The sequence below is a fragment of the Athene noctua genome, chromosome 3 (assembly GCF_965140245.1).
Source record: "Athene noctua chromosome 3, bAthNoc1.hap1.1, whole genome shotgun sequence".
NCBI lineage: Eukaryota > Metazoa > Chordata > Aves > Strigiformes > Strigidae > Athene > Athene noctua.
In genome coordinates, this window is record NC_134039.1 from 78719191 (window position 1) to 78731344 (window position 12154).

The following is a 12154-nucleotide window of genomic DNA, read 5'->3' on the forward strand; positions in this document are numbered from 1 at the left end:
AAAGAAAAAAATTCCTTGAGTTAATTCACTGAGGGTAATATTTAAATGCTGCATTTAAGGTATGTGGAATATATGAACAACCAATTTTATTTTCACACAGGCCAGGCTGATGAAGGGAACAGGTGCTTTCTTAATATTTTAGGAATGAGGATGTGAAACTTACAGAGATGCAGAATTCCACTTCTGAATTTATTATAGCAGTTAATCCTCATTATTAGGTTTGAACTAGAGCTGTCAAACAACAGATTTCCAGTGAGCAACTCACAAATGATAGGCAATTATAACTGACTGAACTGATTACTGAGTATTTCCCCACATGGCTAAAAAAGGCTGCCCTCATCCTGGAGAAGGTTGGGAAGCATTTTGGGTATGGAAAGTCAAAAAAACTTCCTGTGTGCAGGAAGAAATAGAAGTTTTGTGTCCAGAATTTCTTGGAAAAGGAAACACTTGTAGGGGCAGAGGAGTTTTTAACACCAGTGTCCTCGTAAGGTATGTTCAGACTGGGCAGAATGGGGAGGAAGTGCTCAAAGTGAGGGTTTTAGTTTTGTCTGATAACCAGAAGGAAAAAAAAAAAAGTTTCATTCTCTCTTAATTTTTAAATATTATCAGCTATGATTAGAAAAAAAGAGAAGCCTAGCTTAAACTCAGAGAAATAGGCCAGGATCTTGCAAGCACACACATACCTTTGGTAGACAGTATTGCAAAGACTAAACACAGGGGATCTTCTTCACCACAGTCATCTGTAATCACCTTCACAGTGTATTTAGTGTGAAATAGAGGCGGATACTCCAAGAAACATTGTGAAGGGCTCCTATACAGAACCATATGGAATATCCAAATTGAATTAAATTAGGTATGCTTTCTGAATAATAGGCATGTGTTTCATGTCACAGGCATACACAGCTGTGAATATAATTATTATAATAACTTTAAAGTACCTGTAAGGCCTTTGTATGTTGATCAAAAATAAATGCTGACTGAACTCCGAATATACACATTAATGGGATTATTCTGAGAATAGAATACAGCTCTGAATAAGCATGGCAAGTCTCTGATCTCGAGCAATTTCTCATGAGATCACTTAATACCACTTTACAGGTGAAGAAACTGACACAGAAGAGCCAAAGAATTAATAGGATTTCACATTTATGGTATTTTCTTGATTCCCAGTACAGTACAGATTTCCTGAGTATCATCAGTTGTGGTGCTGGGTTTCTGTTAACCTCCAACCTCCATTTGTAGGTGAGGATAACAAAACTTCCCTAATTTGTGTGACACTTGTCCAGTAAAGAGTGTGAGTTCCAGGGGAGGTTAAAAGAATGATGACACAAAATTGTAAAAGGATGCCAGAAAAGGAAGTATCATGCCCAATAGATTACAGTTCCATCACAGATGGGAAACAAATTCTGAGAAAGTAGAATTAGAAATTCATGTTAATCTCAATACTCCAGGCTGCAGAGAAAAAATTTTCAACATATTATTATTGTTACTTTATTTCATAACAACCCTTTAAAAAGAGTTATGAGGAATTTTCTTTCAAATTTAACAAATTCCTAAGTCTTTTTGAGGAGAAATCTTGTTGGCCTATTTGTTGGAGGTCAGTTTTTATGGCTAGAGTACAAATGACTGAGGATACATATTTAGAACAGCAATATGGATGGAGATTTACCATACTGATAACCGCACAGCCAACATCTTGCAAATATTGCTCTGCTGATGTTTAGGAAATGTCAGAGAAATGCCAGCTAGAGCTCTTTGAAAATGTCATCATACCCTCCTGTACATACGCTCCTGAATATACACCTGGTCTTGGGTGGATGGACTCTGACACCTCTTGGGAGAGGAAGAATTTAGAAATAAAACGATTTCCTAACTATGAAACTTGCAGGTAGCTCAGGAATGCGTTTATATTGCTGTCTGCAAGGCCATCAGACCAAGAAGTTTTGATACAGCCATTCACCTGCTGTAGTAGAAGGGAATATGAGGAAAACAATCTGGAAGTTAGAAGTTTTCTTTCCCAGATCCCCAGACATCATTTCTGATGACCTTTCTATCACTTGAAAGGAACTGGCATTTACCACATGTGCCTAGCAGAAGGGAAACCTGTAGGACCTAGCGTGATGGAGCTGAGACCAAGTTGGCCTACAGAAACTGCAGAGCAACACTCATCACCACTGATACGGCCCTTGGTGCGTTTTCAGAAAACTTTCATTAGGAGTCAGAGCCATTTCAGACTATACCTTCATGCAAAAGAGAAAAGTTGCACTAGGAAATCCATGAAGGAAGAAAAAAGTAATATTGACACCCGGAAATTTCCACTTCATCTTAAGAAACCTCAATCTATGCCTTGGACAGGCGTGGGATCGACCTCCCTGTGGCAATAGCTATCCTCCTCCTTGTCTAGGAGAGGGTAGCTATTGCCATTCCAGTGTTAGCTGGTGATGAAAGCTGTACCCTGCACTCTCTGCAGCTCTTTTGGATGCTTGTGAGCTGTATTTATCGTCTGTTGCCTCTAGAAAAGGCCACCAACCCCTCCCCCTTGAAAGGCAGCTCTAAATCCTTTAAATTATCTCACAGAGCTTTTTTGTGTCCTTTTCTCACACAAGGCTGGAATTTCAAAAGGAGCCAAGAGGGGCCGTCAGAACCAACATGAGCTTTGCTTCATTAGAGTGGAGAGTAAAGGAGAGCTTTCTTTTCCCTCCTTCCACAAGTTAGATGAAAGCAAATAACTACTTCATTCCTCAGATTGTTCCCTGCAAGATCCAACTTTGCATGAAAATATTTATAAGAGATGAGAATTTTATTTGACTGCTCGCTTCTAAAGTTTCTGCAACATCCAGCTGGAGAGATAAGCAGGCGGCCCAACAAATGTCAAACAACTTTAAAACATTAGAAGAATGGCAAAAACTTCTGACTTTACTGCATTTGGCTATCAAACAGCAAAGGATGAAAACTAGATGTGACACAAAGTAGACTAGTGCTCACACGTTTCAGGGATTGCTGTAGATGTGTCTAGCTCAAGGGGAATCTGTAATCCCCAAAGTGAGAACAGAATCCCCCAAACTGTAAGTCGACTTAGAATTTTTAGGAATGAACCTAAATTAGGTTTCATCCCGCTCTCATTATTGAAATAGTTCAGCTGAAAAAGGATAGAATCAGGGTTGAGACACCTGTCCTCTGAGTTGCACATATGCATATATATTTTTAATTGCAAACTATGCTATATGAAATTGAGTCTTGAATACATTTTTCTTTGAAAGTGTAGAAGCATTCAGAAAGTAACAGAGCTGCTCAGGGGACAGTTTATTGAAAGCTCTGAATGATTAAGCTATTAAATTAGTAAAGCTCTGCACCCCTAGTCACATCCAGCATGTGTCACTGGATTTGGGATGAGCTTATTAAGGAGGAGAGACATGGGAAATGTGAGATGTAAGTTAGGTAACTGTTTTAAGAATATGAAGAATGTAGTGATACTGTGTATTTCTTGCTATAACTGAAAGTTTGATGCAAATTTAGATAGTCACAGGTGACCTCAAGATCACCGATACTGAGGGCATACATAATCAGTTGGATTTTTAAACAACTTTAAATACTCATTTAAGCAGAGAGACTTTCTTAAATTAGGATGCTTTGGATCAGAATACAACCTAAATTCTTCCATAGCATTTAACTGGTACCTTCTTTTGATACCTTCCCAGAAAGGAAGAAACTAAATGAATGAACAAGGACCTTAATTCCTTTTACGGTCACTGAAAAGCGATGAGCACCCTTAAAGTCTCATTCAGTCTGCCTGACCCAAGATTAGCTCTCTGGAGGTACCTCTCCTTCCACTGGCAGTGAAAAGAGCCTAATGTGGCTGACTATGTCAGTCAAAAAGAAAGATAAAGACACCACAGAGAACCTCCTGTGGTGCAGGAGAAAGGCTACATCGCTCTTAAGATTTCTGATGCTCTCGACAGCTGTGGCCATCCTTTTCTCTCTTGTACATTGGGGCACTATCCCACTTGGAAAAAAATAGAAAAGTCAAGTAAATGTACTATCCCCACAGTTATTCGCACCATCCACAGCTGTTACTGGAAGAGAGCAGCTAACCTATATGAAGGCTGTATGTGGGAGGACCGTGAACTTGCAGACATTCCTGAAGGGAGCTTTAATCCTGCAAGGGAAGGAATTCACTGAATCGCCCACCAGCACAACACCAGCAGCAACTTTCACATGTAACCTTAATTAACAAGAGCACCAGGACAAGCTACAAAACTTCCATTTAATATTTTGACACAGAACTGCCAGGGTCCACTCTACACATTTGCTTAAAAATAAGGGGTGGAAGCCTGAAGACAATTTTACCCTTTTTAGATTTCAAACAACTGGAAAATGTCACAACCATTGACAACACTTAGAAGGATTTGTTTTCTTCTCAGTCACTTAGGCACTGCCTTAGGTGAAGGTGAGACTTTGCTTCAGATTGAACTAGGGTCAAGTCAGGCTTCAGTTCAATGACTTTTGAACACTGAAAATGTTCAAAATACTGGAGCAACTTTGTATTGCTTGTGCTTCCATTGTAATGTTCCAGGTATGCACATGAGAGAAAAAGCCTGTGGGTCAGAGGAAGTAAATAAAAAAGATGTCTCTCTAACAGCAGATGTGGGCATTTAAGGCCATATGCAAAATCACTGATTAGGCAAACCAAAACCATACTAAGGGCCAGAATACAGCAATGCATTAAATAAAATCTGAAAAACATTTCCAAGCAAAAAGAGTTAAAAACATAAATAATTTAGTGGTTTCTTCTCAGATGGAACTCCATGTAAATACTTGCTGTACATACAGAAGCACATGCAGGAGAGATTATCCTAAATAACCCACTTACACTGTAGCAACCTGCAAAGACTGGATTTCTTATTTTAAATATTGTTTTGCTAAACCCTATGGAATAAAGACACACATGAACAAACCCTAAGCAAACAGATAGGTACTTCAGTCCTGATCAAAAGACTTCAAGCACAGAAGTAAATTTTACGTCAGACTTCACATTATCAGTAGATCCATCGAACTCAGTGAACTACGGATGTTTAAATTCCTCACTAGATCGGTTTTAAAGATGCTGTAACAAACAGTAAAAGTAAGTGCTGCACACCTTGTCCACAGCAAGAGTAGTTTCCATTGCTGTCAATACGGCACCTTCCATGAATAATTCAGTCGTTTGCAAACTGTACAGCACAAATAATTATAGAGAACTCCAGCTTCTCAGAAAAGGGAAGGTCTGTAATTCAGAAACTACTTTTCTGAAAACGTTGGGCTAGGTTTTCACCCTCCTTGTTCCAATTACACTGCCTGTCTCAGGCCCTAATTAGCTAGCTGAAAATTTCCCTATATAGGCAAGATCTGAGTTTAGGCACTTCCTTCATCAGCTTCTCCCTCCTGTCAGCCTGTGGGGCATTTCAAAGTCAGGCAGGGTAGTCCTACTGTCTTCCCTGACATTTCAGTCTTGTGAAGACCCCACTCAACCAGTGTTAGAAAGACCAGCACACAGATCTTCTGTGAAGGACTCATCATTTTCGGGGGGAAAAAAAAAAAAAAAAAAAAAAAGGCTGAAGAGGCTGCGGCTTCATCTGATACCTGCACGGCCACCCAGCATCTGCGCCAACTGAATAGTGAGGTCCGAGAGTGCCAGAGCCGTGCAGAAACGCCATCAGGAACAGTGGGAGCTGGAGAGTGTTACAAATCCGTGCCTAGACTACAAATGTCACCAGTCTGCCTTCCTTCGCAGTCTTCTTCCTAGTCTGGGTTGCCCTTCTCTCCTTTTCAGGCACGTTAGAAGAGCTTTTTCCTTAGACAGTACTCATACAATATAGTTTAAGCACAAGTATTTTAATCTGAGACAAACTCTAACACTGGTCCCAACTCAAGAGAGACAGGGTCCCTTGCCAGTATTTCCCTCCCCATTTCCTTCTCCCACTTTGTCCTGCTTTACCAATATTTGTGGAGGTATTGAATTGTGAGTTATAGAGTTTGATGGAAAGGAAAAACCACAATCAAACCCACCAGCAGGTCATCAACTACAACCAGACTGGGTCAACAAACTACAAACCAGGTATCATATTTACACTAGTGTACATACAGGTAATTCAGTGCGGTGTCATTCCTCCCTCATCACAGCATGTTGGACAGATTGAAATGGATACAAGTTTTGCCTTTGCTTTCACTAGGGCCAGGATTTCATCCATATGAAAATCCATCCTATAAAACTGTAAATCAACCGCACATCAAGGATGGAGTAGTTCTCACTATCACTGCAGCTCTAAACAAGACGCTTATTTTTAATATGGCTTGAACTGGAGCCAGGGAGTAATAGAACCAAATCTGTGTGCAATGCTTTTCCAGTTACTTATTCTCAAGTAATATGTATCCAATTGAGCAACAATAACAAAAAAGAACCACACATGTACTCTTACAAAACATACTTACAGCATTTAGTAATTTTCAATAGACAAATAGGACGTGACAGATGGATTTGAGAAAGTTGAGTTCACAAGATTTACTCATGTGGAGACAAAAATCAGGGTTGCCTTAAGAAAAACCTGTAAATCAAGAAACTCTCTCTTTCTCTGGGCTTATATATTTATGTTTAAAAGTTATTGTAGCTGGTTTCATCTCTGTGCCATTACCTCCCTTTACAGAAGACAGCAAAAGAAAATAGGAAACAATAAATGATACAAGAAATCCATCTGGAGTTAAGACTATATTTATTATTTTAAACTTTGCACACTCAACTTGTTCACCATCTTTCTGAGAACTCTGTGCTCAATAGAAGTTTCTTGAATAGAATCTGTGACCCAGTGACACAGCATAGAGTCTTACAACTGACATCGAAATTGAAACCAGGGAGATTAAAAAAAACCAATCCCCAAAAAACCCAACCCAAACCAAAATCAAGGTCCCCTACAATCTTTAAGGAAAGATTCCTTTACTTTTGACATATCAAGAATGACATTTCTTGTTACTTTACAATAAGGACACAAAGTCTCTGAAGGACACAAAAAGAGGAGCTCAGAGGTTGAAGGGCTCAACTGGGCATTCCGTTTCATAGCTGGTTTTACCACATTTAGGCTGTGATCCAGAACTTACTGACTTCAGTGAACTTCAGATCAGGCCTTTAATCATACTAATTCCCTTTGACTGAAGTAAGGACATAAATATCATCCGTGCAAAACCTTTCCAATCCCTGCACTAAGATGAAAAAGCTTGTAAACTTTAAAATGAACAAAGCAAAACCCTGATGCTACTGAACAGAAGTTTCACCACATATTTCAGCTGGACAAGGATTTCCCTAGTGCTCTCCTCAAATTTCCTTCCTTTAATATGCCACCAAAATCAAGGTGATATAAACCAAATAACCAGAACTCTGTTTTACAATAAACAGAAAGAACCTTTTCAGATCGCAGATGTGGCTGTAATATATGCATTTATACACTTTCTCTTCCTCTTTCTATCCGTTACATGCCCTGTAGGATGCTTCTAATCTTCCGCAAGACTGAGTGACAAGAAGTTTAAGAGGAAGCAAGAACAGGAGTTCACTGAAACTTCTGTCCAGCAACCTGGGAAATGGCAGAGCTCATACTGCACCTTTGAAAACAAGTGACCATAGGAAATCAAGGTTGGCAGGGATTTAACCCTTCATGACCAGTTTTGCTAACTTTTAAAGCAAATGCCTGAGCTTTTTAACGATGTTTGACATCTAATTAGTCGAGAAAAACAAGACGTTAAAAAGCATCCTTGCTCTTCTTTTGAAATGAAGCACTGACAATTAGCTCCAAGGTGTTTGTTTAGGCAAAAAACAAGCATGCATGTTAAAAGAAAGCACAATGGCCGTCACTGAAAAAGAGAAGTCACTTGGGTCATTCTTTTGACCCTGCGGTTTTTTGTTGTTTTTTTTTTTGGTTGGGTTTTTGTTGGGTTTTTTTTAATATCATAAATTTATTCTATTCAACCACAGCTCTTCATGGAGAAGCTGAACGGGTAAGTAATTGGGTAGCTCCTTTACTTAACTGCAAAGTCTGAGTAGAGATGAATGATGTAGTATCATAGAGTCATACAGCAGTGAGGTATATCCTGAGAGATACATATTAGCATGTAAGGTATTCAGTCGGTGCCTAAAAGACATATTTTCAATACCTACAGCTCTACACAAGGTGTTAACATTGATCTGTGCATAAAATACTGTGCTGGAAGCAAATTTTGTCTGGAAAAGCACCAGCTGATAAGGCTTAGGTTTCCCTGACTAATAATGATATCCCCATACTTAGGGATCAATGCTGCAGCACAGGCAACACGTTCCTTTTGACCTGGCCAAGAATTTACACTGGTACTTAACATTAAGCATGTGAGCAGTTTGATCTGATTTTTAGGGTTACACATGTTTTAAGTCAAATCTGTGATTAAGTATACATATGAATCAAAGGCCAGAGTGTGAATTGCTGTAAGTCTTCAGACTTTAACTTGCTTTGAATCAACTATGCATTTACTTTCTTTACTAGATAGGAAATAGGGTTGCTCAGCATTTGAACTCATTGTCTTTTTACAGTGATCTGCCAATTACAAAAACAGTTTCAATGTTCCTTTCAGTTTCCTGTTTTGCTTATATAGGATTGACTGTATATTAAAATTTGATGTCTGATGTCTTCAAAAAAAACAAAAAAAGAAAATGAGTCCCTTTCTCCCAGCAAGAGCAGAATTGGAAAACAACCAATCAGCAGATTAGCAAAATGTTGCTAAACTGTATATGGATACAGTACCAGCAGAGTGAAGAAAAAAAAGAAAAAAGAAAACCACTATCAGTCAGATTTGGCCACCCTTTGAAACTAGTTTCTGTGAATTTAGTCAGTATGAGCAGAGGTAGCAGACTTGAGCCATCAATAAACTTTAAAAGGGTGAAAAAAAATCCCAATAATTAATTACCCGTTAAATCTCTTTACAGGATACTTTTATAGCATTTATGCTTCTATATACTAATCCGAGTTTCAGTATGATTGTAAAAGTTTGGAAGCAATTAAGAGGTTTTTAATGAGTTTTTTGAAATGACTTGTAGTTATGGTAGCGATTTCAGACTCTATTATGCAAAATAATCAATTTTGTGTTAAATACAAATGGCTTTTCTTACGAAAACCAAATTAACAGATTCTGAACCCCTTAAACTGCTTTTTTTCATACACAGCTTTTCAAGTTTAAACACACACATATATGCATACATGTGTTCTTTAATAAAAACCCACACATGCATTTATTTCACACAGTGCATCCAAGTTTTGCAGGTGTTTAATTTTTGTTTTTCATCTGGAGTGTGAAAATGACGTGTGCCTTGTATCAGAGAGGACTTTTCCCCCTCTTATTTGCAGCACAGGATGAAAAAAAAAAAAAAGGGAAAACGTATATCTACTGGCAAGAGATATATTGACACTATACTGTAAACTGAGATTGACATCTATGACCAGGCATGCACACACATGTTCTCTTTTTTTCCACTGTAGAAGCAGTGTGTTACTTTTCCACTCTTCTTTCAGAACTGTAGCTGCTGTTCCTTCTCTCAACCTTCAATAATCTGGGAATTATGAGAAGGCAGCTCTTCAGAGAGACATATATATAGACATAGATGTATAGACCTCCCTTCTAGAAATAATACCCTGCAACTCTTAGATTTTAAACTTCTCTCCCAGTTGCACGTTCTGCAAATTTGGTGAATTCTTCTGAAAATGTACTTAGAGAGGAACTATGCTGATAAAGGAGAGAGTCTGCCTACTTCAGAGTCCTCCTTTAATACTGTCAGTATTGTACAAAAGTTAATTACTGACAATTGCAGTGTGAATGGCATTACACAATTTCAAACATAAACGTAATCTCACAGCTCTTTCTTCAGTTACACCTTCTCTGTGATCTCTACTGAAATGCATCAGACTCCACGGAAAACAACCCCAGTTCAAATAAATTGCACTGCATTAAACATCCATAGGCAGTGTTTTCTAGTGCATAACAGTCCTTTCCTCCTTTTCTGGACTGATCTGTTCCTTTCAGTTTATAGTTTCTTGGCAAACCCACCATCTACTGCTTATGTTAGGCATCTGATTGTCAGATTTGTACAAACTGAATATTCATGACTTGAAAATTAACTACTTCATGCCTAAAAAAGGAAAATATACATCTTCATCTATTCCGTGCCGTTTGAAACAGATCTGGGTATTGTGGCTGCACTCCATGCCCAGCACGGGAGAGATTAGCTGGGTAGCCAAACACGTCTCATCGTTTTAAAGAGTAAAGTCCGATGAAATAGCACAAGACTGCAAAATACTCTTCCAGGGATCAGCACGATCCGGAGTCCCTGGCTGCAAATGCAACTAACTCTTCTTTGTCTGTGTTTAAACTGCGTGGTACCGACCGTAGCACGGAGCGGCTTTTTAAGTTATTTCTCCCGAAATTTCTCCTAATGCCAGTTTGCCCTTTGGAAGATCAGGAAAGCCAGGGAGGAAGGTGGGGAGAGAGGGGAGCGACGGGGCAAGGAGGAGAGGTCCTGCGGGGAAACCGAGAATACGAGAGAACAACAGACTTACCTTTATAGGATAATTTGAGCCTTGGCACATTATTCTTCACATGCTGGCAGTTCACTCTTCCTGCTAGTAATACTCCCAAGGAAAGCAAGGCAATCCCCCTGAGCCAGCCCATGCTGCAGCAGCCACTGTAGGGTCCCTGCGAGCCGGAGCCGCGGCGCTCCCCGTCCTGCCGGGCGCCGCCGGGGAACTTCAGGCAACCTGGGGAGCGGAGGTAACAGGTGATGGGGGTGGGCTCCGCGCCCCGCCGCGCCCCGCCGCGCCCCGCCGCCGCCGCCAGCCGCCCCGGCCCCCCGCCTCGCCGCCGCCGCCGCCGGGGCAACTTCAAGCCCCTCTCACGCACACGCCGCGGGCCGGAAAAGGAGGCAGCCCCCGGGCGCGAGCGGCGTGCGGGCGGGGGGGCGGCATGATGCGGGAGGCGGCGGCGGCGGCGGGCGGCGGCGCGGGCCGGGGGCAGGGGCCGGGGCCGGGCCGGGGCCGGGGCCGGGGCCGGGGCAGGGGCCGGGTCTGGCGGGCGCCCCGCTCCCCGCGCGGCGGGCGGGTCCCGGGCGGCAGGGGCGGGCGCGGCGCGGCGGGAGCCCCGCGCTCCCCGCGCACATGGGGAGGCGAGGGGGGACACCGCTGCTCCCCGCGCTCCGGGAGCGGCTGACAATGGGAGCGCAGGGGAGCTCGACCCCCCCTTCCCCCGCTGTCACACCGCACATGCGAAAAAGACAAAAAAAAAAAGAGAAAAGAAACACGTCGCCGCAGATAAGAGGAGGGAACAGAAACCTCCACCGAGCTTGGGAAAGGCACGGAGCTATAAATTCCACCAGCTTTTTTATGTCGTTGTCCAGGTTGTTGAGTTTGGGCTGGTTTGGTTGGGGTTTTTTTAATTTCATTTTACGGTTCTAATGAAAAAATGTACACCCCCCTCTTTAAAAACAACAACAGCACAACACAACCCACAATGTTGCTACCCACATAAATAACATCTCCTGCCCATAACGTAATCCTCCTCGGGTTGCTTCCAGTTAAAAACAAGTAACAAAGTCTTCCATCAGCGTAACTTTACCACTGAAGCTTTTAAAGCCTTGTTAGGGAAGGTTGCTCTAACCCTCCCGCCCTCCCCACCTCCTGCACTACTCCAATTCAGCGAAAGAAATTCCTAGTAAAGCCCACTTCAACAATCAGTTCAAGACATGTACAGGTCTAGAGGGGCTTATAAATTACACTGGAGTATTCTCTGAAGTGTTCTTAGAAGTTAAAAAAACGTTTCAAACCTTCCAATTTCTAGGACTCTGTGATTATTATAATCTTATATTTTGATGCAATCAAACTAGATGATGAGGTTTGTTTGTTTGTTTAAACAAAAGGGCACACAAAATCCCCAGAGGTCTTCTAAATGTTAAGGAGCTGTAAATACAAACATACAAGCAAACTTAAGCTCTCCCCTCCCACACATCTGAACAACCCCCTCCTAGTGAGTGATGGTTTATTCAGTTTTCCGTGCTATGCTGAATATCAATTTAATGTACATTTTGCAACGTAATGCCTTACACAGATATGTACCCTGT

The 12154-nt window shown here is 41.3% G+C and overlaps 1 protein-coding gene across 2 annotated transcripts in view; it reads right to left on the reverse strand.

The window, feature by feature from the left end:
- Nucleotides 1-10869, reverse strand: part of SEMA3A (semaphorin 3A) — a 171146-nt gene extending 160277 nt beyond the window's left edge. The window contains exon 1 of one of the 2 annotated variants that reach the window (XM_074903439.1): nucleotides 10598-10869. In XM_074903439.1, the coding sequence (XP_074759540.1) occupies nucleotides 10598-10713 (116 nt within the window). In that variant the 5' untranslated portion in view covers nucleotides 10714-10869. The remainder of the gene's footprint in view (nucleotides 1-10597) is intronic. The other variant, XM_074903440.1, reaches the window with a different exon arrangement.
- Nucleotides 10870-12154: the final 1285 nt, after the last annotated feature.